At 44.0% G+C, this 27086-nt stretch overlaps 1 protein-coding gene across 2 annotated transcripts in view; it reads right to left on the bottom strand.

Annotated features, from left to right (window-relative positions):
- The window catches only part of SHROOM3 (shroom family member 3), a 103752-nt gene extending 95101 nt beyond the window's left edge, over nucleotides 1–8651 (bottom strand). For both annotated transcript variants that reach the window (XM_033061067.1, XM_033061068.1), the window contains exon 1: nucleotides 8164–8651. In XM_033061067.1, the coding sequence (XP_032916958.1) occupies nucleotides 8164–8328 (165 nt within the window). In that variant the 5' untranslated portion in view covers nucleotides 8329–8651. The remainder of the gene's footprint in view (nucleotides 1–8163) is intronic.
- Nucleotides 8652–27086: the final 18435 nt, after the last annotated feature.

Below are 27086 nucleotides of genomic sequence, written 5' to 3'. Positions count from 1 at the left end.
TGGTCTGGATTCCATCACCTCATTTCCCAGTTTCTATGAGACTGCATTTGAGAAATGTGGGTCTATCTCAGTCCACTGGCAAGACTGGTCATCAATCAATGTATGAAAACATGAGCTCTGACACTGGGGACCATCCACTTTTCCAAATGCAGCATTCCTTTAAAGAACACATATTTCTACAAAAAAATTTATAAAGAAAGCAATAATGGATGTGGCAGTACTGCAAGTTTCCAAGAGCACAACAATTCCAGCAATTACGTGCCACTGTAAACACCTTAAAATCCAGTATCAAATGATGCATAAATCTCAAGCAGCATCATTCCTATATGAGGTACTAAACTCCCTGCTGCATTTGCAGACTCACTGCTGCTTCACTCTTCACCCATCCCCACTCTGGGGTTTGACACTTACATCTCGTGACTGTATCACAACTGTAAATTCCAACCACCTGGGAGCACATTTCTTTATTACACTCATAAGCAGCATTAAAGGGGCTGTAGCTTTTATCTTTATCCTGCTGCCACTAGCATGATAGAGAAATAAATCCTGCTCACAAGCTCAACAGAAAACCAAGGTAAAAATTTCCATACAGCTACAGTGAACGCTCCTTCTCAGGGGCTCAGTAGCTCTCCACTGATATTGGGAAATTTTCAAACCCTGCTGATCCTACAAACCAATTGCCCAGCTCCCAAATGTCACGTTTAGGAAATGCCCCGCTCCCGAGAGCGGCTGCTAAGCCCCGGTATCTGCTGGATCTCGGCAGGGGCGGATGTGGCCGGGCCGGGGCTGCTGACGGCATCGCTGCAGAATGTGTGCCTGAGCCCCGCTCCAACACCCAGCACGGCATTTGTCAGCCAAGCTCCCCGTCCCACCGGGCCTCCCAAAATCCCCATTCTTGAGCGAGAATGGGCAATGCCTTTCAGGCTGGCAGATTAGCTGGGAGTCTGTGGGAACTGCAGAGCACTGCACCTGCCTGGAAAATGGCACCAGCTCAGCACAAGACGTTTCCAGAGGGGAAAGTTAATATATGGGAGGAATGCACATAAATCCTGTTATTTCTTAATGGGATTTGGGAGCTTATTTCTCACCCCGTGCTTTGAAATGTATCCCACAGCCTATTCTATTAATGAATTTAAGCACAGTGATTTTCTTATCAGCAGGAATCATTCTTCACTGAGGTTTGAGGGGTTTTTTTGGTGGAATTTTTTAATGCAAGTGTGAAAAATTAATATTATGCTTGAATACCAGTTAGGATGTTAACAAGCTGTGTCCTGGATAAGCTGCTCTTGTTCTGCTCCTGTTGTTCTTTTCCTAACTTCAGTTTCAATTTCAAGAAACGTGGAGTCATTTATTTGTTGGGGGTTTTTTTATGATTTAGGCAGTGGCTGGCTAAAAACGGAAAGATGGGACCTCTATTTCCAGTTCAGCTGCATGAATGAGTTGACACTAACTTTCTTTTACTTAAAACAAGCAACATTTGCAAAGTTTTTTCCACCTCTCAGGTGTACTCAGTCGGTACTGATGGGTACCAACATCTTTTGGGGTTTCCTGGCCTCTCTGCTGCCACTGGATGGGGATTCTCTCCAGGCTTTGGAAGCACACAAATGAGTTACAGAAATGTTCTGCCTTAGCAGTCTATTTTCAAAGGCGTCTGGACACTGTTCCTTTGACTACCAGTGTTTGTTGGAAAGCAAATTACAGTTCACCTCATTTTCACTTTCACAGATCCCTCCCAGTTCTGACTAGTTCAGAATATCCTGAGTTGGAAGGGACTCATAAGGATCAAGTCCAACTCCTGGCTCTGCACAAGAGCACTCCAAGAATCCCACCGTATGCCTGAGAGCATTTTCCAAGCCCTCCTTGTGCTCTGGCAGGTTTGGGGTCCTGTTCAGTGCCCAACCCCCTTCTGGGTGAAGAACCTTTTCCTGATATTCCCAAACATCTCCTGACACAGCTCCAGCTGTTCCCTGGGATCCTGTCACTGGCTGAATACTTCCCGTGCAATAGATCTATGCTGGATTCATGCTTCACAATTCTGAGCTTCCTCAAAAGCTCCTGGAGGCAAACACCAATGAAATTTAGGATGAGATTAGCTCAGCTCCAGCTCTATTATCAATGATGGATTTTCTTCCTCTGCCTTGGGCTCCCAAGAACTGTGGGAAAGATTGAAAGTAGTGGACTCTTTCACAAGCAAACATCTGTTGTGTACAAACACTGAGTTAAAGAGTGCATTCCCTGGATTTCATTTTAGGACAAGTTCTAAACCTCAACTCTGGCTGTATCTGCTACAGCCAGGGGACCAAGGATATGTGGCATTTTTCTGTCTAATCTTTCATGTAAGCTAAAGACCAGGGCAGGATTTATGGAGGCTTCTTTTCTTGACCCTAAGGATTACATGTTATATTTCATCACAATAAGATTCCTCTCTGTCCTGAGAAGAAAATATTTCTTCTCTTATCCCTTTCTGTGACTTTGAAGGACATTACACTCCATAACTCCAGTGGCAGCAATGAGGGGTGGAGACCTGATCTTTCAGAGCAGCTACGTCTGAGGATTTAGGCCAAAACTTCACAGCTTGGGCTGACCTCTGCTAAGGAGGAAATCTAAAGCATGACTGGTCAGCTGGACACCAACCCCTGGCAGACACCATCCCACCCCTTCTCAGCACAGAGAAATCGTTTTTTTCATCATCTCCTTCCACAGGCACGCTCATAACAGAGTTGTCTGTGCCCCTTGGGACAAGCAAGGAATTCCTTGCAGCCAGGCTCCCTGTGATGGACCAGGGCACAGCTGGCACTGCCCCCTCAGCAGGTGAAAGCTGTCCCTGGCCCTGCTGCAGCAGCAGTGCCCAGCAGGCCCCGCTCACGTCAGGCACTGGCTTTGCCTGCGGCTGCTCAGTCAGTGCTGGGGAAGGGAACAGAAGTCTTTTTGTGCTGGAGAATGCTGGGCAGCCTAATGGAGGGGCTGACAATAGCAGCCTTTTCATGCAGCAGCTCCCTTGCTTTAAGAAAAGGTAGGGATCCTGTCCCTTGTGCTGGCATCAGCAGTCTCTGGAGAGGCCTAATGCGAGCCCTGAGAAACCAGGAGTGGTGAGGAACTGCCTCCTGCTTCCCCAAACAATTAGAGAAGCAGCTGCCAGCCTGCAGCATCCACATTCCCTTGATACCTGGGATCAGACATCTGCCTGCTGTCAGGTGTGCCAGCAGACCTCTCACCATCACCAGCCCAATTGCAGAACACTGGAAGATAAAGGGTGAGAAGGAATGCTTTTTGGGGTGCTTTTTTAAACATTAACAACACAGGCCCAAAGCTGTTCTTCAGCAGCAAGGAGAAAAATAAAGTCCATAGAGACAGGAAATCTTCAAAGAAAAAATTGCAATAAACTTTAAAAACACACAGAAGATGTCACCATGCCTCTGGCTCAGTTTCATGTCCTGATGCCCAGGCCAACAAGTCTCTCATGACTCTGCCAGCTTCAGAGAAGCCTCCCTAACGTGAGCATGGGCCATGGGCTTTGTGCCTGCAGCCCTGCAGAAAGGGTAACAGCTCCTAAACTGTCACTTGTCACACCAAGGGATACAGGGGGCAGATGCAAAGGAACTTTGCCTGTCAGGGCACCAGGTATTTTGTTTTGTTGATGGGACTCTGGGCATTCCAGCTGGTACTGGGAGAGCACTGATTCCCAGTGTTTGAAGCAGAGACAGGGCTCAGTGTCTGTGGACCAGCTGGGCACAGAATGGCCTTCTGAGTTTTGTTTTGTCAAGCCAGGTGCAGCTCCTGCAAGCACTGACTGCTGCTCCTTGCACCAGCGCTGGGATCAGGCTCCAGACAAGGTTTAAACACCTTACCAGAATTCCGGCCTATTTCTCAGGCTCTGTCCCAAACCATTCCCATTATTATGAAACTTTTATTGCTTCCTACATCCCTGCTGAGAGGCAAACCTCAGAGTTTGTGTCATGCTTTTGGCATGAGGTCCCTGCAAACGACCTGCCCTTTTGAGTGAAGGGAACCCATGAACTGCAGCACAGCATGTGAAAAGTGTTCCCACACAGCCACGATCCCAGGGAGAACGCTTTGGATGCTTTAATTCCTAGGCAAGAGAAACAACTCCTTTGTTAGTATTGTCAACACGGAGCTCAAAAGAAAAGGGCATTTCAGAGGCCTACAACAGCCAGAACTGTTCCAAAGGTTTGTGTAGAGAGGAGAAACACACCACAGAAATACCTCTCCTGGCTCCAAAACGGTTGAGACTGATTAACATTAATTACCTTAGGTTAAAAATTCCTAGAGAAAATTGAGAGGGAATGAAACCTTCTGTTACCAGTTTGCCTTTACTGCCTATAACAGTCAGGGCTTTCATTTTTGCATTTTTTGATCTTGGAGCTAAGAGTGAGCCAAAAAAGTAATTTGGAAATAGAAATCTGGGTTTTCTTCTGCACATTATCATGATTTTGAGGCCACAGAATATTGGATTTTAATTAAACACTTGGTATCACCTGTAATCACTTTGGCATTTGCTATTGAAGTTCTATTTCCAGATGAAGAAACCACTTGTTTAATGAAATTTCCACTGCAAGCAAATCTCCCCAAATCGGGCCAAAAATTACAGGCTTCTAAATTGCTCAACAGGTATAATAAAAAATCAGAAATTCAACTGTAGGACCCAAGATCTGCACACAGAGAAGTGGAGGTCACTTCAGGGAATCTGACATCTACTAATTTCAAAGCCTTAGCGACACATTGAGGACACTGAGTTACTTGTTAAGCAACAGCCCTGTTTTTTTTAAAAAAATGAAATTAATTAAAAACTTGAGAACCTTCTTGCCAAAGGATTATTTGACAACATGTCATTGACTACATTTAATTCCACAGAATCAATATAAAAGGGAGAACACACAGTGTTAATTTGCCTCTTTTTGGGCAGTGTCCCACTGCTACCCAGGGACATTCTGGTGCTCCTTTAGGCACTGAGTTTTGGACATTTCCCTGAGGTGCAGCACAAAAGGAATGTGTAACTGACTGCCTTTTGCCATCCTTCCTTTTCCCTGCTGGTACAACATGCTGGGAGGATTCCACAAAGCTTTAATCTGAGCCTTGTCTCAGGGAAAAATGTGAGTCAGATGTAATAAATTTATGGTGTGCTCCCACCTCCAGCAAAATAACTGATGCATAGACCTGCCTGGAGGACCTGGAATCGGCTCTTTCCACAGGTGAAAAAAGAGCAGCATTAGCAGGAAGAACCAGTGTGCTTTAGCCACGCAAATTCCCATCAGCTGCACACCCAACGTTTCTGAGGAGCTCACTTAGGCTGTGTTGCACGATGTGCTGAGCACCGTGGCTGAGCCAGCAAAGCTTTACTACTGGTTTAACTGGGACTCTGCCCATCTGTGCCCACGTGGGCACCCAGCTACCTCCCCCTCTAAATCAGCCTGTCCTGCTGCACGGAGAGCAGCAGGTCTGTACAGCCAAGGGCATCTGACTCAAAGGCACCAAATAACTTGTTGTATTTGGAAGGCAGTACACTAAAAATATACTAAAGCTCTGGTAGCTGGCTCTCTAAACCAGCACCTTGCACCAGCTGAGAGCACAGCCCTGCTTTTTGCACTTACACTCCCAACTGTTGCTTCCCTCACTTCTGGGTAATTTCTTGGCATGTCGCTGGTGGAGAAATGTGTCTTTCCAAGGGCTGCCCAGGACTGTGAGAAGCAGTTTTTGTGTATGAGTGCCTTTTGTAAATTCACTCCTCCTGGTTTTGAACTTCCTTCACAGCCTTTGGTGTGCAGGTGAGACAAACCAGTACCCTGGGTGCCTAGCAGTTCCTGAGGGGTGCTGTAGTCACACAGATGTGTTATCTGTCTACTATTCCATAACAATACATCAGTGTACTTTGTTTTAAGTCATGTTTCAAGCTGTCATGGGCACCAGCCTAGATATTTGCTGAAATGTCCACTCTTATTTACTTAAAGGCCATTTAACACCACTCTGTCAGTGCAAACAGACAGGTAAGTGGACATAAATATAATTATTTGCCAACAGAACAGGGAGCCAAAACAGAAAATAAAACTTGTTAGTTATGAAAAATCAGAAATTAAAAACTGACATCCACATTTCACGGTATTTATATGTAGTACTATTTAGAAGTGTTGTTGGATCATTCCCAGTGCCTGCACTTCAATGGTCCCTTTTAACCTAAAACTTTGTGATTCTCCAAGCACTCTGGTACAGAACTAAACCTGTAACATAATTCATCATTTCCCCACAGCTCCTCATTACTTCACAGTACACTCAGGCGAGGAATGCTGAATTAACTAAATGACTAATATGCAATTAATTCTGAAGAGCTCACAGTGAATTGAAGCACCAGAGGAATTTCTCAGTTGAAACTAGAAACCAGGAAACAGAGCTGCCTGAATTCCAGAAAGCAGAGCTTTCACATGCAGCCATTCTCCAGCTCTGCATCACCCATGCATGAGCAAAACACTGAAATGTTGATGCTGATAGCACAAACCAAGCAGGAGAAAAAAGGGAAAACCCAAAAACCCAACCAAAAAGACAGCCCAGCACATTTTTGCAGAGTTGTTTCAGGAAAGGCAGGCACAAGTCATACAGCTCCCAGTGGCACTATGCACACTCCAGGAATGTTTGACATTAAGGGGCCTGGTTGTTGTGGAAACCAAATCCCATAGATTAATTAATGTTCAGCAGCCAGAGCCATCGCCCATCCTCTCCGTCTCCCTGCCCCCAATTAAAAAAAAAAAAAAGAAAAAAGGGGAAAAAAGGGGGAGTGTGATTTTTACATCACAGAAGAATGTCATAGCAAAAAGAAACTCTTTCCTCACAACTGCAGAACTATGCCAGGAACAGTGAACAGCCTGTGTTAGCCCCAAGTGTTTATAAAATAAAAATTCTAACACCATTTCAGTGAGGCTGCTTTTGCTGTCTGTGGCTATGCCAAACTGCCTCCAGGAAGGTCCTGCAAGAAAGATGATTGTGTGAAATTTCTAAAATCCCTTTATGATGAAAGGATTGCAATGGGTGCCCCTCTTCTTTTTTCACTTTCAACATGTGAATGTAGTAATCACAGCTAATTTACTTCAGTGACTGACAGTCCTCATGTGAATGTGTTTGCACAGGGAACTGCAAGGGGATTTGAAAATTGCAAAGGATTTGAACAACATGGATTCTGAGTATCAGCATTTTCCTTTTTCCTGGTTCTGATCCATCAAATTCCCCACATACATCCCAGTTTGCAGGAGGAAGTAAGATTGGACATAAGTCTCTCTGTGCACTGGTAGTTTGACATACACACTATAAACACAGAATGTACCAGACTGATGACACAGGACACATGTGGTTAGGATTCACTAGAGGTGAAATTTCAGAACTACCTATAGCCTATTTGCAGAATGGTTTTAGGGCAATAGGTCAAACATATTTTATACATTCAGAGATTTAAGGTGATGCTTTTGAAAATCAGTGATCTCCAACACCTGCATCTTGTGGTACCTGGGCAACAGCCTGGTTCTGATGAGAATGAGGAATTCCTTCTCCCATTTTTCCCCCTTCAGAATATCCTTGTGAGCTATGCTACTAGTTGCCTGTTGAAAATACCCAATCGCTAAATACTAAAAATCATGAAGGTGATATTTAGTAAGTAGGGTGAGCAAACTGAGCAAACCACTAGCAGAGCACAATATATGCACTTACCAAACAGGTGCAAGTAGTTCCTGCACTGTTTCACACTCCTAAATAGCCAACATTCCACCGTGTGACTCAAAACACTGGCTTTGTTTTACCTCAGGAGTGCTGGGGATGGATTGCTGACCGTGCTCAGGTATGCCACGACTTCACGACACAAGATCACTTCACCAGAGCCCCCTACTCCCTCCCATTCACAGCAGTGAAATAAATACAGCCCATTTCTGCAAGCCACGGTGCTTCCTGTGGGACAAAGTCTGCACTTGGATAGCTGAACAATGCCGAGAGCTCTCCTGTGTTTCTCAAAGCTGCAAAGCAAAGCTGCTGACTGGAACAGGTGCTCGACACTTAAACCCCAAGGCAAATAAAACAGTTGTAACATTTCAGCGTTTCTTGCACAACCCTGCCCCTGTGCCGGGCACCGCTCCCACCGTGCTTGCACGGCACAGAAAACGAGAGAAGTACCTTTGAGATGATTAATGGCTGTCCGTGCTCCAGCCCGCCCTTCAGCGTGAATCCCCATGGAGCCCCTCCGTGCAGCAGTGCCTCCAGGTAGATGTATCGTCCCTTGTGGGTGATGCTGCACTCGGACGGGGAGATGCTGGTGTTAATGTTGTCTAACATCCTCATCTGTCCTAATCACATACTCAGGCAAACACAAACCCCTCTCAGGCAGTCACAGAGAGACCAGGCTGCAAATCCAAGTCCCCAGAAGCCCACCACAAGTCATCCCTGAATACGAGAAACAAGAAGAGCCTGAGGTGACGAGTTCTGCTTCAGAGCCGGAGTCCAAGGTGATGGGTTAAAAACAGCCCCATCAACATTTCACCACGCTGCTTCTCCCTCAGGATTTTAGTTTCAGCACTCAGCTCTCCCCAGTCCCAGGTACTCTGGGCATGAGAGAAATCTCAGTAAAGATTTTTCTTCCTGCCTTCGGCAGATCAAAACTCTGCTTTTCAAGATCAGGGCAAAAAAAGGAAAAAAAAAAAAGAAAAAAGAAAAAGTTTATGGATTTAAAAGCCTCTGGCCGGTAAATTGCCAAAATCCAAACGAATGCTTCATTTGTGATTGATTATCAGTCTTTTCTTCCTTTCTGCATGCGATTTACCATTACAATGGCCTTTTTGCCTCAGCCCACTGCACTAAAAGAATGGAAGCGTCTTCTCCCTCTCAGCTCTCAGTTACTCTGTTCGCTTACTTCACAATTTTCTGACTTGTCAAAAAAAAAAAAAAAAAAAGGCTGGGGGAGGAGGAGAGAGCAAGTCCATTCCTAAAACCCTTTAGAGGGGTTTAAAATGTGAAATAACTCCATACTTATTGGATTAAAGGGTGAAAAAAAGCTACTGGGAAAACTGGAGAAGCAGGTGAAATGAATCCTCTGGGAAAAATGTTAAGGCAATAGCTGAACTCTTTTCATTTTCGGTGCTCTCCCCGATGAGCTGCCAGAGCTGCAGCAGCTACTGCTGCTCTGAGGGAGGGTGAGGAAGTGAGGGGGGAGAGAGAGAGAGAAACAGAGAGAGAGAGAGAGAGAGCTGGATTAAGGAAAGTAAGGCAGTGCTGCCCAATTGTGCACATCAAGCACGCAATTATAAAATGCAGTGTGCAAAAGCTGGGGCTCACCCTTTTATTACAGCCCCGGAAACCACCATCTTTCTATTGTCCCTGCCAAGGAATTGTAACAATCCCAACTGCCAGTTGCTGAAAACACAATGGACCTGTTCCAAACCAGCTCAGTGGAGCACTGCTAATAATTCTGCTCTCATAAAGTGCTTTTCCTCTGCATGGAGCACACCAGCTTCCCAGGACATATTTATTTTCCCCATTTACATTGCCAGAAAAAGGCTGATGCTCTCCCAATAAATAGAATAAGAAATGATACCAAAAGTCTGGATACTTTTATTAATGCAGGCAGTTTCCTACTGTAGAACATGTGGATGTGGGTGCATCTGCTCTTCCTTATGTGCATGTAGACTTAGAGACTTGGCTCATCACTTACAGTATGTGTCACTGAAGGTGTGCAAAACCTTACCTGATTTTTAATTGGATCTCAAACAGGACAACAGGGAGAGGAGACCAGAGCCCACTGCCCTTCCTGTTGGCAGAACTGAGGAAACTCATAGTAGTGTCTCTACTCTCCAGCTTTTGACCTCACCATGCCTGGGATTTTCATTATTTCTCCTTCGGGTTTTGAAGCTCTCAGAGCCTTGTGTTAACAAAACCTCTATAATGGTGGAGGAAAAGCTTTGGAGTTGGGACTCTAAACCCAGGGATCATTGCATTTGTCTGTGCCACCCCATTCCATTCCCTTTAAGATGTTACAGGTTCCCAGAGCCTTTTATTTCCCAGCTTTCAGGAAATACAGGAAAGAAGCCCCTCACTTTATTTTTCATTTTTCCTCAATCCTTGTTTATGCTGAGCTCTTCCCCTTCAGCTTCCCTCCCAGGGGCGAGTTTTCATTAGCCTCACATCCTGGTCAGGCTCACGGATTGCTATTATCCAGAAGTCAGCCTTCAGCCTGGCTCAAATCAGATTTGTGAGGTTTTACAGTCCTAATGTTTCAGAGTGAAAACCCTCACTCCCAGCCTCCACAAAGAGCGATTCATTTCCGTGCTCTGCTCAGCCCTCCCAGGGACGGGCAAAGGCTCCGGGAGCTCTCCTGGGGCCGTGCCTCCTCCTCTCCACAGCCAGCAGGGCGAGCTGAGGCTGTGTAAGGACACACCAGCCTGTGGACAGGCTGAGCACCTCTCTGGATTTCGTCCATTTCCCACACACATTTGTCACCACACCTGTCTGCACACAACAGATTTCCAGTGAGAGCTGCACTTCTTTCGGGGTGTGCTGCATCTAGGGATTAAAAGTTATCAACAGATTTCTGACAGACAGTTTTACTTCTCCAGCACTGTGGTTCGTTTCAAGGGCTGAATCCAACATCATTTCTACCAAAAACTCCATCAAATTTGTTACCATTGCAGGCACAGAATTTTCTCCTCTCGCCATCTCCAGATCTGCTGTTTTTTCATCCTGTTAATCCAGCTCTAAAAAGGTCACATCCAGGTGCTCCCATGTATTGGAGACTCACAACCAGCTAAGGAAAAAGGTTTCATCACCCAAGAAGGGCTGCCAAATACCGTACTATTTCCTCAGGGGCTCTTATTCCACAGAGGAGTTCCTCTCAGGACAGAGCTGAGATACTCCTTGATGGGATGCAACCAAAAGAGACCCGGGCTCAGAAAAGTGCTTTTCACACAGAACAATAAATCTGAAGTTTTGCACAGTTTTGGTGTAAGGGAAAATAAATTTGGAACAGTCACATCAGAATCCTTCCTCTAATCAAGCACTACACTGCTAAAGCAGGAAAAATTATCCCTGATTTCACTTTTTAGAGGTCCCAATCAAACCCTGTATTTATCATTAATCAAGGCAGCTGGCAACTGCTCTGTCGTTTCCTAAATTCCTTCAAATATTCCGAGTTTCTTTTGCAGATGAAGTTCACCGGAGCAACACTGCCCCCGTCTGCTGAAACCAGAAACTGTCACGGTTTAAGCGCATCGATTTACATGCTAACATTTCCTTAGCATCTACTACACTTTGTGAAATAACGTGGGCCCTCCTACCTTTCACAGAGAGTGACTTGCTGATAGCCACACAGGAAGCATGAAAAGGCCGAGAAAGAAGTGCTCCTTTTCCCCTGGTCCCTGGTTTTATCCCTGAAGAACTTCTCTTTTCCTTCCAGACAGGGCTCTGTGTAAGCTGAGGAGCATCAGGAATTTTAAATAATGGACATCCTTCAGGCACCAGTGGGCCCAGCTTCTTCCTCTCCCCAGGAGTCCTGAAGGCATTCACCTAAATCTGCAGTAGGATGGAACAAAACACAAGTGTCAAAGGACACAGTTATGGACCCCTTCAGGAATGAATCACTCCCTCCTAGGGTAGCAATTCTCCTGGAAATTTATTATATTTAAAAAAAAAAAAAAAAAAAACAGGGATAAATAAATTTTAAAAAATTGTTTTCCTATACTTACCTCCCATCAGCTGGGGCTGGCTGTAACGTATGCATCTCCTCAGCTCTGGAAAATGTCAGTCTGGCATCTAAAAGAAGAAATAACAGGAGGAAAAACATGTTGAGGCTCTGCATGGTATCAAAGGGATTGCCATCATCAACTAATGTTCAAAAGGTGTTTCCAGAGGAAAATTCCTAGGGCTACACAGGGAGCCTCCACTCAGATTCCCAGTTGGATTTGAGTTCATCTTCCTTCCAAACCACAGAATAAGCTTGTCTGGAGAGGCCTGAGGTAAAAATGCGAAAAATCTGACAGTGAAAGGGGAAAAGAGAGATCTGAGAGTGAAAGAACAGAGCTGAGAAACAGAAGTAACCTGTGAAATCAATGAATCCACATCCTTCTGGTGTTGGAAAAGGCACTTGTCTTTGAAGTCTGAAAGGAAAGAATTTTATTTGAAGATCAGGAAAGAGATTCTCCATTTAATATTGCCTCTGGCACAGAACTGCTGTGGGTTGCTCAGCTCCTCAAAGCAAACTGAAAAGCAACAAGCCAAGGTAAGGAATGGATCCATCCCTCCGAGGAGAGCACAAGTGCTACCACAACTGAAGGATGCAAATCAAGGGCACTCAGAACTGCAGGTTTACCCTCTGCATCTGAATTTTCATCTATCTGATGTCACCACTCTGCTGAAAACAGAGCTCAGATCAGGACCCATAGCCATCACAGGGCAACATCACAATGTTCCCACCCCAAATAAGATGATTACTAAACAGTCCAAGTCACTCTCAGAACCTTTAACCAACTCTGAAGTGGCTGGTGGGTATGGCCACTCTTCTAAACACAAGCAGGAATTTGATGCTAAGAGAGTGACAGGGGCTGCTGGGTGCTCCAGACCTGGACTTCCAAGGAATAAGGAATTAAAAAAGGCACCTGCAGTCAAGACAGGTGGTGTTCTGCAAAAAAACCACCTTGCCAGGATCCCGATGGGGAAAAGAGATTAAGTTTCCCGCTGACAGAGGTGCAGAGGTGCCCCATTTCAGGTGAGTTTTCATGCTTTGTTAACACCTGGGACTGCTGGAGTATTAAAATCTCACTTGAGGATATCATAGAGCTTCAGGATATTGTAGGGTGTTTTATTTACCTAAACACTCATTTTCCTTTTACCCTGTGGATAAGAAAAATCCTTTTGCTGCTGCAATAAAAGTCCTTTCCCCAGGTTGTTTTCCACTTGGGATTGCAGCAAGGAGTGGAGACCAGAGACCTGTTTGCAGCTGTTTAATTCTTACTTTTCTGTACTAGTCCACAACAAGACCACTTTTCTCCTTTTGTCTGTCTTTCAGCACTAGGTGGATGGTTTTTTCTCTTGTAATTGAAAATGATGTGGTACCCTTGAGGGACAGTTATGTGTTTTTCATCTTAGCCAGATATTTAAATAAATGAACATACCTGTCTGTCTCTTGAGTTTTCTCAGACTTAATCTCTCCAGCTGAGCATTTTGTTTGGGGCCCAGTTCATTCACCTGTTCCTGGAAACCTGTATCAATGTGGTCTTTTGAATAACCTGAATCAAGGGACAGCCCACAGAAACCTTTGTGTTCCTGAAATAGAGATCCAGAATGGCACAGTCAGACATGTAATTTCCTAGGAAGTGATCACCACATGTAATTTCCTAGGAAGTGATCCCCTCTTGACTCAGTGCTCTCTCCCTCACCTTGAAAGTACCAGGGAAGGCAGAAACTTGTCCTCTCTGACCAGATTGGTGTAAAAATATAATTATTCCAGTTTTTATTACTGACTGGAATTAGGGCAAGACGCCTTTGAATCTTTTGCTTTTGACCCTCTGGGATTTTCTTCAGCGGGAGAGTCCCCTCACCCCGACTTCTGTCTTCAGTCAGCTGAAACGGTCACCCCTCCAAAATGTGCCACCCTACCGGCCAAATATCATACGGAAAATCATCCAGGCCCTTCCCCTATCCCTGTGAGAGGATTTCTACCTCCAGCTTCAAACACGGCATGGCGAAACCACCTGGGACCCCGAGCACAAAATGGCGCCCGCGCCGTGAGGGGGCCGCGGCCATGTTGGCGCTGAGGGGCTCGGCGCCGCAATTCCCGATGGAGCGAACCAGCGGGTGTTGTAGGAGCATCCCGCAGCTCGGCATGGCCCCGTGCCGCTGGGGAGCAAGAGGGAGCAGCGTGGTGGCGGTGCTGAGCGCAGTTGTGTCGGCAGCAGGGCCGTGCGGTGTCGCGGAGCGCTGAGGGCTCGGCGCTGCGCGGGCGGCCCTCACGGCCCGGGGGAGGCGGGAAAGCGTCGGGCCCGTCCCGAGCAGGGCAGGCAGCTCCTGGCGCTGCCGCCGCAGCCCTGAGGGGATTTTTCTCCTCCTCTCGCCTTTGCGGCCCCTCACGGCTGGGCCGTGCCACCAAGTGCCCTGCTTTTCTGCCTGCTGTGCCCGCAGGAAGCCCCGCGGCGCGGCTGTGGCAGCTCTGTTGGGAGCTTTAAGCTACCCAGGTATGGCGGGTGCTGCTGGAGCCGCCTCTGGCCTTGCGCTGTGGCCACAAGGCCGCCAGAGCACGAGGCACAGGAAAATCCAGATAAACTAAACACGAAACCTGTAAAACAAACCAGGAGATTTGGAAAAGAAAAGGAGGGAAACTCGCCTCCCCCTAAATATCTTTAAGTCCTCCCGGGGTGGGGTGACTAGAGGGTAGCAAGCAATGTTTTTCAGGACTTCAATAATTCTTCCATCAAGATGTTTATTCGCTCATGACTTTCTGCTGCTTTTTTTTTTCCATGCTGACAATCTCCTGGTTTATTTGCTGCCACAAAAATTCTGTTTTGCAAGAATCTCTGCGCCTTACTTTTCTAAGTGTCGCTTTAGTGGACATGTGGAATTTGTTGGGACACCAGTTCCACCATTAAAAGGAAAAAAACCCTCAAAGTAATTTTAGTGGTTTCACTGAGAGTTTTGTCCTTTCTTGTTATGTTGTAATTTTTGCTTTGCCGTCCACTTGAGTTGGTTACTTCCTTGCAAACTAAAACTATCCATATCTTGATACTTAAAAACAGAACATGGAAATGACTGAATTTCTAACAAGTGAAAGAGGTTACTGTTGCCAAGATGGAATTTCTGCCGGTGTTTTCTTTTGTGAAGAGGTTTGAGCAGGTAGGAAATGAGCACGGGGTGGCAGCACTGCCTCGTGAAGCTGACAGTGCCTGCAGCTTGCAAGCAGCACCCAAATCCTGGTGGAGACAGATTGTTAAATATGGGTTTTGATTGTAGTGTAGGAAACGTTAAGAGTAACCTTAATTTGAGGATTAACATGAGGAGTCTGGGACTGGTTCTCCTTTGATGGTTCTTACAGTTTCTAATTTCTCCGCTCCAAACTTCCCACAGAGAACGAGCAAGAACCCCAAATTCGGTGCATCCAGATCAAGCCTGTCACCTGGAATCCACAGTTTGTCAGCTCCATCCCCAGTGAGAAGTGAATGAAAACAAGGTGTGTATGGATTTGCCTGTTAGCATTGGTGCAAGGAAACTGAGTGTGTGGAGATCTGAAATGTTCCAGAGGCAGGAGGAAAGTCTTTTGATGAGGGATTGCTTCACAAAAACTGGATACCAGGATAAATTACATTATCTTAAACTTTGCACATGGGGGTGTTTTTATTAAACAGCCTTGTAGACTGGTCCATCATCTCCTCCTTTCAGAGAAAGTGAGCACTACTTGGTACAAAATGTGTTTTCCTGGAGATTTCTGAATGTAGCCATGGTGAAGGGAGTCCTCTGTGAGAAAAGGTGTTTTTTCCCAAAGTGTTATTTTACCATTCTGATCAGCATTTAAGTTGTAGATAAGGGACTTCTGAAGAGCTCTGGGTCAGGGTGGAAACCAAATTACTCTCCAGAGCCTCGGTTAACTCTGAAATGAAACTGAGCTGAATCACTAAAACAAGACAGCACAATTATGATACACCCAGGGAATAACTCTGCTGGGCCAAAAGATAACATCTGTGCTTCAGATGGGAACTAGGAGAAAACCAGAAGAAATTGAATGTACTGTTTGAATAGAATGCCTTAAGATAAATCTTCATGAGTATTTGCCTTTTTCTAGGTCCAGGATCTTGAGAAGCAGTTGCATCCAGCTCATTCTGAGACAGCAGAAGCTCAGACAGACCAGGACAAAAATCTGGAAACCCAAATTACCAGATTCATCAATTGTTGGTAAAAACAAGAGGTAGTATTGAAAAAAATTGCTTTCTAAAAGGCTCTCCTTAACTTCTGGTGTTCAGATTTGCACCTTGCTTGTTTCTCCTCCTAATTAACTTTGAGGATTTTTTATAACTAGGAATTTGAATTGGTGAAAGGCCCAAGGGTCTTTGCCAATAGCAATGAGGGACATTCTGGAATTAAGAGTTTGTCATAAATTCAAAGCCACAGAAACCTATGCAAATCATATAAAGATGCTGAGCTACCTCCACTTGAACCTCAGTTTAGATCCCTCTGTTAAGGAACCTTGGTCCCTTAACACATATTTTGCAAGACTTGTACAATATTCAAGCAGTAAACAACAGCAGAAGTTATGATTAGCAGAAATGCCCTTTGGTAATTCTGTTTAAATTCATATTGTTGAAATGAGTAGCTCTGAAATGTGTTTGTCAGTGTCTTTAGCATTATTTACATTTTAAATTATTATTAAGAGATCAAAAAAAATCCAGAATTTATTTAGAAGGGAGATGGCTTTAATTTCTCATAGACTGAACACCATAAAAAAGAGACAGAAGGAAGCCTAGAAAAAGAGCAGAACAGTAAATTTTGGGATCAGAACACAGAGAACAGCATCACTCTGGAGCAGCTCAGGAGGCAGGTGGACAACAGAAACTTGCAGCTGCAGAGCATGGAAAAGGCACTGAAGGGAATGAGGATGGAGTGCCACAGCCCAATGCAGTGCCAGGTTGGTGGTTTTGACTCTAAATCTCCAAAATGGCTCTTTGTACTTTGCCAGAAAGTTTAATGCCACCAGATCTACCAAACAAATTGTTGAATGTGGTTTTTCCAAATTGTCTGTAAGAGTGGGTAGTAAGTCAGAGGCCTTCATGATGCTTTACTTCATGGAGTTTTAAATAAAAACATCATGAAGTTTGTGTTTATGAACCAGGGAGTGCTGTGTCAAAATTCCTTCTGACAAAATAGAAACTGCCTTCACATTCCCCTTTTTTCCAAGCTTCAGCCGCTCAGAAATGAGCTGTAATTAGATAACCTTCTTTGCATTATGAATAAAGATCCAGTTGATTCCTTGTTTTTCTACCAAACCATAGGCTTGAGCTAACTCAGACATCATTTTACCTTTTCTCAGTCCATTTTTTTTTGTTGAAAATCCTCCCACCAGGAAGTTCACTCTTTTCTTCTGTTTGTGCTTTGTACTATTACCAGTTTCTGAATCACAGTACTTTGTGCTTTAAATGGTGCATATTGCTGCTTGCAGGAATTAAATCACAATAAATTGTTCATGTAATAGTTTTTTCCCCAACTTCACAGTGCAGCCACTTTAGCCTGAAGTGCTCTGAATTTTGTATTAACATTGCCAGTTGATATTTTAAAAAATCTATTTAACCTTTTTCATTTCCTGTGTTTAAAAAACCAGTATTCTACTTAGTTATTTAGTTGGGCAATGCCCCTGGAATTCTAACAGCACTCAATTAGTAGGGCAGAGGAGGATAATAGTATAACATTAGCACTACCCATGGATAATTCTCTGGTGAAAAGCAGCTGCCAAAAGGCTGGTGTGAGCTGGAGTGACCTGGGTGAGCTGAGTGTCCATGCCAGAACAGAACCAGAAATACCAAGTGTTGCTGAGAAGCAGCAGACAGGCAGCACTCAGCATTCCCAGCTGAGGACACTGGTTATTTCTCAGACAGGAAATACAGGATGGGGTAGTGCCATGCAGGTCAGCATCTTCAGATGGAAAACCACTCCAGACAGGGAATTTCATCCTCCTTTGTGAGAAGGCATGGGGGTGCTGCTACAAGAGAATGGAAATCATGTTGATATGCTGCACCTGGTGAGGTTGGTTATTCTTTAGAGCCCTCAGATCCAATTCTGCTGCACCCTCTTTGCCTGGATTAGCAATTTTCACAGGAGTAATTTCTCTGTTTCGCTCAGGTTTTCTTTCTTGCCCCAAACAGGGGTTTTAAGCAGTGGTGTCCACACATTTTTGTGGTTATTTTATTAATTATGTATATCACACATAATTGTTTTTTATGTAAGCAGAGTGCAAAGGATGAGAAAGAAGCCAGAACAGGTGAAATGGAGGCCAGGCTGAAGGAGCTGGAAAAGGTTCAGCTGCTCAGCACATGCACTGAGTGATGCAAAACTGGGAAAAGGTGAGATCCTGCAGGAACCCCAGGCTGGCCACAGGGAGCTAGCTGGCCTTGCAGGTAGGGAGCCTCAGCTCAGCTCCCACAGCTGCTAATTTGGGCTGGTGTTAAAAATAAAAGAGCAGCCTGCTGGCTGAATCCAAATATGGCTGCTGGTGCCCCGTGAGGTTCCTGCCAGCACAGGATGGTCAGATTGTTCCAGGGAGCTGTGACATGGTGTGGGATTCTGGCACTGGAGGGGGAACACAGGCTTCATGACCCATCTCACTATGGGCAAAAAATCTGTGAAACTGCCTGAGTCAGGAGATGGAAAAAGCAGATCCAGTACATCACAGAACAGCAACTTGATCCGTTTTTCCAAGATGCTATGTGAGAGCAGTACTGGATCCCATTAACCATCTGTGGTCAAATTAGAGTGAAACTTTGTGTTGTTGCAAATTTGCTTCAATATTATTAAAAGCTGGTGCTGTAGCTTCAATGTTTTCACAACTGATGTGTGGGAAACCTAATCAAGATAAATTGTTATAATACATACTGATGTATAAAATTGTAAAAATAAAATATATATCATTTACAATTTCTAAAAAGCAGGATCTGGACCCAAAGCAGCCACCAAAATCTGAGTTAAATCTGCATGGCAGCTGGCTGGATGCTGCTGGTGACATGCTTTGCTCTCTGCACACCCCTGGACCCTCAGGAAGAACCCCTTGGGAGTGCTGCCTTTATCACAAGTTGGCAGCAGATCAGTACTCTTAGTCTAGAGGAATGAAATTTTTTTGTCACTCTTAATTTCAATCTTCACTTTCTCTCACCAGAGGCATTTGAAGATTTGAAGACGAATTGTTACTGAGCCTCATCTTTTTGCAAGATGCAATATCTAAGCTTCTCAACGGGTTAGTTCAGATATTTCCAAGATTACAAAGAAAAATCTACAGAAGATTAATGTCTGTAGTTTATAAATTTTTGACTTGTAGTTGATGTTTTATCATAAGCCATTATCATTTATTTTAGTGACCCACCCCAGCTGCTGGCCTTGAAAGAAGAACCAAGTGCTGTATTCGAAATACAGCTCTACACGAGCAATACAGCTCATGTGCCTCAGAGGACCAATGACCAAGGTGGGGAACTTTGTGTTTGCTCAGGAGCTGCAGGGCCCAGGCTACTGCTCATCTTCTGCTTCAGGGAAGCTGCAGCACACTGTGCCTCTGGCCCAGCTCTGCCCCTCAGGTGAGTGCCTGCCTCAGCATGGGACACCAGCATGTCCCAACCACAAAAATAACATGGAATTTCTACGTGGGACAGCATCCAAGAGCAAACTCCTAACACCAGTAATTTCTGTAGCTTCATATGTGCTGTGTCCTTTCAGATCTTTTTGTGTGTGTAAAAAACAGTGGGACAAGTAAAAAATCCTAGAGATTGTGCTAAGAGTTTATTTAACCTCTACCACAAATGACATTTATGATCTATTAAGTTTGAAGGTGCTGATCTGCAAGCAGTTTGGTTTTCACTTTTTTTTTCACATTTGACAGTGAAAATAGATTTGTACATAGTTCTTCATGCATTTAATCATCTGCTTGATATTTGAATTTTCCTCCAAGCTGGCTTTCAGTGATTTTGATCAGTTTTATCCACATCATTTGTCTTCCTTTTGGTTTTGTACATGTACCTTTAGATTTAAATGAGATTCTAGTGTTGCTCTGATTTTTCATTACAGAAAACATCAACTCTAATCTCTCATTAAAAAAATGCTTTGGATATTTTCTTTACAGATTTTATATAAATATCCAAAAGTGATCTGATGTACCTTACAGGTATTTTCATTAATTTTAGCCTCAATACCTATAGGAGGCCACAAGTTAGTGCAGGCATTTTTCAGGAATATTTTCTGGTTTACTTCCTGATGTGATTTACATCAAGGAACAAAGGGTAGTTCCTTCTGTGAAATCCCTGCAGCATCAGGCACTCCCAACTCTTTTCTCTGAGTTAATCAATTTATACTTCTGAAGATAAAGAAGGAAGAAGGACAGATTTTTAATTTAGTATCACAGTGAGGACCCAACAGGTTACAGGAGCACTTGAGTCAAAGTCTACTTTAATCTTCTTGGTTCCTGCATCATTAGTTATTGTGCAAGATGAAGCAGCTCCAACACTTGAGACAGACTCTGCCTGGGTTATAGTCTGGTTTCCTAGCTGGAAAAGGAGGATCTGGTCTGACTCTGTCACTTGGACCCATTATGAAGGTGAGGATTTGTTCCCATTATAAGCCCTGCTGAAACCAGTGTGTTCACATTAAAAATTAGCTTTTTTTAAAAAAATGAAAATGGAGTAGCCAAGTGTTTCCAGCCAGTTCCATCTCTAGATGGAGCAAAGGTCAGTGGGAACAGTGCTTTGAAGATGTGAAATGCTGAAAAATCCAGTTCTCAGCAGTGAAAATCCAGTTTTCACTGAACAAAAGGGTTCTTTGAACCAGGCCTTTGCCTGGAGTCCTGAGCAGTAAAATGAGAATAATACTGCACTTGATGTCCAGGATGGCTGTGGCAATAAAGGGGTTTGCACCTGCAGACAGCTCAGCTCCACAGCAGTGAGGGCCTGGCAAACACCCCCAGGTGCTGCTGTGGCTGTGCCCTGAACAGCAATACCTGGGGTCACGGCTTAAAAGGGACAAAATGAGAGTCAAGGGGGTAAAATATGTGCATTTGGATGAGTTGAGGGAAGAATTGACAACAGAGTGCCTTTTTAAATCCTTTTCAACTCAATTATTTTATATCACAAGCCTTCCAAGCTGGACATTTTGAAGGAAGAACCATTGCAGGATCTAAAGAGGATTCTTCAAGAATTAACAAGTGCCATTCCCTCAGTGGATTTCAGCAGACATGGTCGAAGAAAATCCCCCTTAATAATCATGAAGAATGCAGTGTAATAATAATAGATTTATTTCTGTTGGGTGCCCTCTGAAACTGGGATCTAGCTCCTGGTGCGCTTCAGGAGCAGTGTGGGATGTGTTTTTGCAAGAATGTCAGGTTTACACATAAACTTGAGATAATCTGGAAGCTTCTGTTGTTTGCCAGGTTCCTCAGGTGCTTTATGTGGTAGGAAAATAGAAGGTGACTACACTATTTGCCTTTAGTGCTTGCTTTTATTTTTATTCAGAGCTTCTTTCCTCTTTTCCTGCCATATGCCAATATCCAAATGCAGGACTTTTTTTTTTTCTTACCAAACACATGATAAATGACAGCGGTACATGAAGCTGAAAAATCAATACAGCCCAAATTCTGATGTTTTAACCCAGAACATAAGGATACTTCATACAAGAAAGTGTAATTTGTGAATTTTTATTAGGATTAAATAAAAACTGCAGCTGGGGAGGCTGCTACTGCAAGCCCAGTGGAAAAGCACATTTTAGGACAGTGAGAAGTGCTTTCACTTAGCTGAGTAACCTGCTTCTTACAGCACTCATTTGAGGTTCACTTTCTAAGGCTTTTTAAATACAGCCCCAACCCTGAGCTTGTTTGTATTGTTTTATTCATAATGCTAAGGGCTTGCTGGGAGTTATAAAACAAAGCTTTTGTGTCACTTTCATCCCTCTAAGCAAGAGCTCTGAAACTTCCTTATGTTGTTTGCTTTTAATTTCCATGTGTAAGGCCTGGAGACTGCATGTGAGAGTTTCACAGTGTCGCTGTGGATGCTGGCTAGCATGACCAAGCTGCAGCAGAGTCCTTCCAGAAGGCATTTTTTGCTTTCAGGGGTCCTTCCTGCTCACATCCCACAGATCTTCAGCCCAGGATGTTTCCCTGCTCCTTAAATCCCTTGGTAAGTTTTCACTGACAGCATAGATGTCAAATTGGAACATTACAGAATATTATAAAGAATGTAGTCCCAGTACAGTATCTTTTCCCAGGAATTTACTCAAATACCTCTTAGCAGGTGCTATTACAAAGTCTTGATTGCACTTGCTACAAAATCTGTATCTTGGTGGAGAGCAGCACACCCAAAATTGCTAACTTCCTTGTTACTTGTGTCATTTGCATCAGTAGCATTGTCACATTTTTGGAGCCTAAATTCAGGCTCTTGAGTTCTTTATTTGGATGTTTAGATATGGATGGACTCTTTAGAGGGAGCAAAAATTGCTGTTGGTTTCCTTCCAAGGACTGGATGGTCAGTACCTTTTAAACTGTGATGACATGAATTTTGTTATCTAAAATAAATATTAGGATGTGGCTCTGAGCAGCAGGGTTTGAAGATATCGGTTGTAACTACCTTTTCTTTTCTTGCCCACAGATTCTGTGAAATCTGCCTGCAGACACTGATATTGTTCTCTATTTAGAGTTTAAGCCATGGTGCTTCAGAGGTAGGCTCTGTTCATTGTGAGGAGTAACTGCTTTGGGTTCTTTCTGCACTTCTGAGTATTAAACAAAATCTCCTAGCAAACCAACTGCAGCATCCTGGGATTTTCCAAAACAGCTGCAAGTAGGGGTTTTATGTACAGGACTTGAGAAGCAGTTGAGCAAGGGGAGTTTGTAAGGTCCAGGGAGTCTTGGGTTGTGAGCAGCCATGGTATTCCCTGTTTGGGAAGTAAACAAGGAATAGTGAAAAGATAAATTCCACACACTGCTGATTTTAAGGCCTGATAATTGCCTTCCTCAAATTAAAAGGCTTGAAGGATGCTTGGCTTCAATATTTGCAGTAAAAAACCATTTGTAATAGGTGTTGTGGTTCCTGTAACATATTTAGTAAAGTTCTGGGGTTTACTGAAAATGTTGGTGTAGATTTTATTTCTAAGAACTTCAGTTTAAAGGGAATGTTTAGATAATTTATAATGGCCTTTAATTATTATTGATGATTTTCCCTAGCTTCTCAGCCCATGGAAACTAGTGAGCCAACACCAAAGAGGCTACAGAGCAAGATGGAAAGCCTGCAAAACCTGGTAGAATCATTACAGATCAAAAACCAAGGTGCCAATATTTACCAAAAATATTCATGTTTTATCAAAAAAACCCACACACTCTCCAGAAACTGTTCTAGGTACCTGTCATAGCACTACCTGTGCTTTTGCTAGCACACACTAGTGTTACTAGCAGTACCCACTTCTGCATTATCCTGCTCCTGGAGAGTAATTAGATTAACTCCACAATGCCCCTTAACTCTAATGAGCTTCAGGATCCTTAACATGTCAAACATGGCAGCTGCTCACGGGTGTCCTCGTGTGCTGTCACAGCCAATTACAGGGGATTGTGGACAAGCTTTCATGGAAACTGCAAGATTTCCAAAACTTAGTTGCATGAGCTCCTGGGATGGAAGTATACCAAATGCAATGGGGTTTATTTTCTCTGCACTTTTTCTTCTTGCATATCCAGTCTCTTCCCCTTGTCTCCTTTAAGTCTCGTTGCACAGATTTGGGAAATTATTACTTTCCCTCATCACACAGTGCATTTGTGTTAGGGACATACAAGTGACTTGATGTAGGTAAAACAAATTAACTTATTTATATAAATAAGTCAGAGGTAAGTGTTCTCATTTTTGTTCTTTGCCATCCATTTATATCCTCAGTGGATTTTCTATATTCACATAAAGAATTGCAAACTGAAGCTGCATTTGTAAGGGCTTGGTAGCTACAGCATAACTTGTTATGGGAGGACTTTTTGAAGCTTCAGGTGGCTGCAGCTGAGACCTCAGCCTGTGGAACATAAGGTGGTGTTCAGCTAATCCATTCTTCTGCTATTTTCAGCCATGTCTCCAATGATCAGAACTCAGGAGGTGAAGAGCAAGAAATCCAAGGAAAAGGAGAGAAAGCTGTCCAAGTGAAGGCACTGCATGCAATAGTGATGGCTTTCATGTAGGTACACTGTGTTTAAAACATGTCTTTAAAGATTAATAATAAAAGCCCTTACAGCTTTTTAAACTCTTGTTTATAGCTCTTATTTTAAATGAGCAGGAAGTACCGAGTAGAAAGGGACTTTAAGGATAATCTCATTCCAATCCCTTGCCACCTTCTGCTATCCCAGGTTGGTCCAAGCTGGATCCAGCCTGGCCTTGGACACTTGCAGGGATCCAGGGGCAGCCACAGCTTCTCTGGGCAGCCTGTGGCAGGGCCTCACCTCCCTCACAGGGAAGGATTTCTCCCTGTGGCTAAGCTGACTTCCTCCTGAAGTTTGAAATCCATACTGTACTGTGATTCATTTAAACAGAATGGACTTAGTAAACTTCAGTTTGAGTCTTCTGTGGGAAGAAGAAATTACTGAGTTGTTCCTAAGCTGTCCTCAGTTATTGTTGTATTTTAATTGGAGGGATTTTTTTAGGCTTCCTAATAATTTTTTACATTGTTTCTGACAGTTTTTGCAACCGTATTGCAAGCTCTGTCAAAATATTATTAAGAGCATCTCCCCTTTCCTGGGAATCAGTTGCATTGAAAATGAAAGGTTTGGTTTAGATGGTGCATGTATCACAGTTTGGACTTGCCACCCACATTGGACAAATATTCCAGAATTTTTTTAAGAGGAGAGTCAGGTGTAGAGAATAAGAACCTCTGGGAAAGGTGGCTGCTAAGTGCACTCCCAGCTGTGTCCAAGGAGCCAAGCTAAGAAAAGTTTCAGAAGCTGCAGCTGTGTGCCATGGGCAGGGAGCAGGTAGAGGGTCAGAGAGGAGGGAGGGACACCTGCCAGCCCAAAAACTCCTTTTGCTGGAATCCAGCAGAGTTGGGGACAGGTCTGGGCTTCCCCCCTGCCACCAGCAGCAGGCAAGAACAAGCTCATAGACACAAGAGCCTCAGAGCAGCTGAGTCTATGCTGGCCTCTGCAGCCCCAAGTGCCCTTGTCACTCCATGTCACACAGGTGGATGGCACAGGAGGGCTGTGAGGCCAAGCTTGCCCACAGCAAGGACACCACAGATGGCAACCAACCCCCAGGAGAGAAAATCTAACAGCAGGAGAACACGTGGAGAGACTCCAAAGGGTAAGTTCAACTCCCAGAGAGATTGTGAGATGGGCAGTGTGGGTTTTGCAAAGCAAACCAGCTGCAGTGATGGTTTTTGTAGGAGTCTCTGAAATGGTTTATGCCCAGTGCCCTCTGGCTGCTTGCACAGCTCACCATCCAGCTGAGCATTCAGCATCTCTGCAGCAAACTACTTCACAAAAAGTAGTTTGTGTTTCACATAAAAGTAATCAAATTGTCTCCTTTGTCAGAAGTTTGCTGTCAGGGGTGTGAGGAGGTGAACTTCAAAGGTAGCTGTGTGGTTGCAAGCTTTGCCTAGCTGTGAGATAGTTTATTGTTTGCTGGGAGATCTCCTGAGCCACTGGCAGTTAGATCCACACAGGAATGTCAACAATAATTGTTTCTCACATGTAGCTTCACTGGTCTCACAGCCAGGACATTGTATTACACAGCTATCAGCCATGCCAGCAGTATGTTTTTTATGCAGCAAGGCAATTTTGTTTAAGTCCACTTTCACCTTTGAGCAAATAATTGTTCAATAATGAGAAAACACTAATAGATTCCTCCAGAAATACTGAAATCCAGATTTCTTTCTTTCACCATACCCAAACCATTAAATTTACATGGCATAGATGCTGCTGGGGAAGCAGTGATGGGAATGGCATAATAATTTAGAGGCTGTAGCAAAAGCTCAGTGCTGGTGTTTGTAGAAACAGCAGCTGATCATTCAGCAAGATGATAGTCATGAGGACTGTGGGATCAAAGCACAGGGTGTTTAACTAAAAAAATTAATTGTTCTCAATTGGAAAGACTTCTTAGGGTTGGTCTGTTTGGCATGTTCACCATTGCATTAGACAATCTATTCTAGCACGGGTTAAGTAGCTTTCTAGTGAATAACTTAATCTAATAGCACAGTTAATCTCTCAGACAAGCCTCCAGCATGTGCATAAATATGCTCAGGCGGCAGCGGCTGCGTGGTAAGTGCTTTTTAACTTGACAGTATCTCTCTGTTTGAAGAGCTGGCATTAGAGAGGAAGGGATCTGTAGCCACCTTGAAATGAAATGTTTTGCCTTGACTTCAGGGATTTCTGAAGATCACCTTCTATTGCCACTGTGTATTAGGTATGGTACCCACTTCTGTTTCCTGTTAGAAAAGCCAAGTGCAAAGAATGCAGCTGAGGTTGTTTTACTGGATAAAAATCAAAATTCTAACTTTGCCAGAGCACTTGTTCCTTAGTCTGTCTTCCTCAATACCCTCCCAGGAGTTACTGAGCTATTTTGTGGGCAGGTCTGCAGGAGCAGGCAGCCCAACCCACTCTCATTGAACAGCTGGGATCAAACTGCCAGTAAGAACATTTCCAACACTTGTTCTTCCCAGCAGCTCTAGCATTGTCCCACCAGCTGAATGCCCATGAAGCCACCAGCTGCAGGAGGTCAGCCTCTGGAGTTCACCTTCCAGTCTTTCACCTAAGCCATTCTATTTCACACCTCCAGACTGCTACACCACACAGAGCAGGAAGGAATTGGCAGAGGTATTTAGATCAGTGATGTGCTTTTTGAAGTACATCTTCCAATCTAAAGTGCTAATTTGTATAGAACAAAACTCTGCTTTCCCAGACCAAGCTCACTCAAGGTAAAGGCTTGGTTCAGACTTGTGGAAAGAGGAGCTTGCTCAAGTGGCAGCATGTGTTTGTACCCCAATAAACAAAAGGCAGGGAAACAGAGCAGCTTTTTGCTTCTATCATATAAAGATAGAAGCTGGAAGTATTCTGCTTCATCTGGCTTACTAGAAAGCCTCAGCTTAAAATAAATTCAAGCTGAAAAGCTTCATCTTAAAAATATATTTATAAGGTTAAGCCAGGTATTTGCTAACAGTCCTGTGGTATTGTTCCTCAGTATGCCACCTGTGTTCCAGCCAGAACCCTATTCCCTAGCCACTACAGCATTCCAGGCTTTTTTTAAGGCCTGCTCCCACCCTGACAAAGTAATTCATTAAGCCGAGACAGTCCTTTGTGACCTTTGCTCTCCCCTCCGCAGGAGTGGGGCTGCCTGCCAAGCCTTTCATTTGAGCCGAGATGATTGCTGGAAAGTAGG

Source organism: Catharus ustulatus, chromosome 5, assembly GCF_009819885.2.
Source record: "Catharus ustulatus isolate bCatUst1 chromosome 5, bCatUst1.pri.v2, whole genome shotgun sequence".
Classification (NCBI taxonomy): domain Eukaryota; kingdom Metazoa; phylum Chordata; class Aves; order Passeriformes; family Turdidae; genus Catharus; species Catharus ustulatus.
Note: the sequence above shows the minus strand (reverse complement) of the source record. Positions and strands in the feature narration are given on the sequence as shown.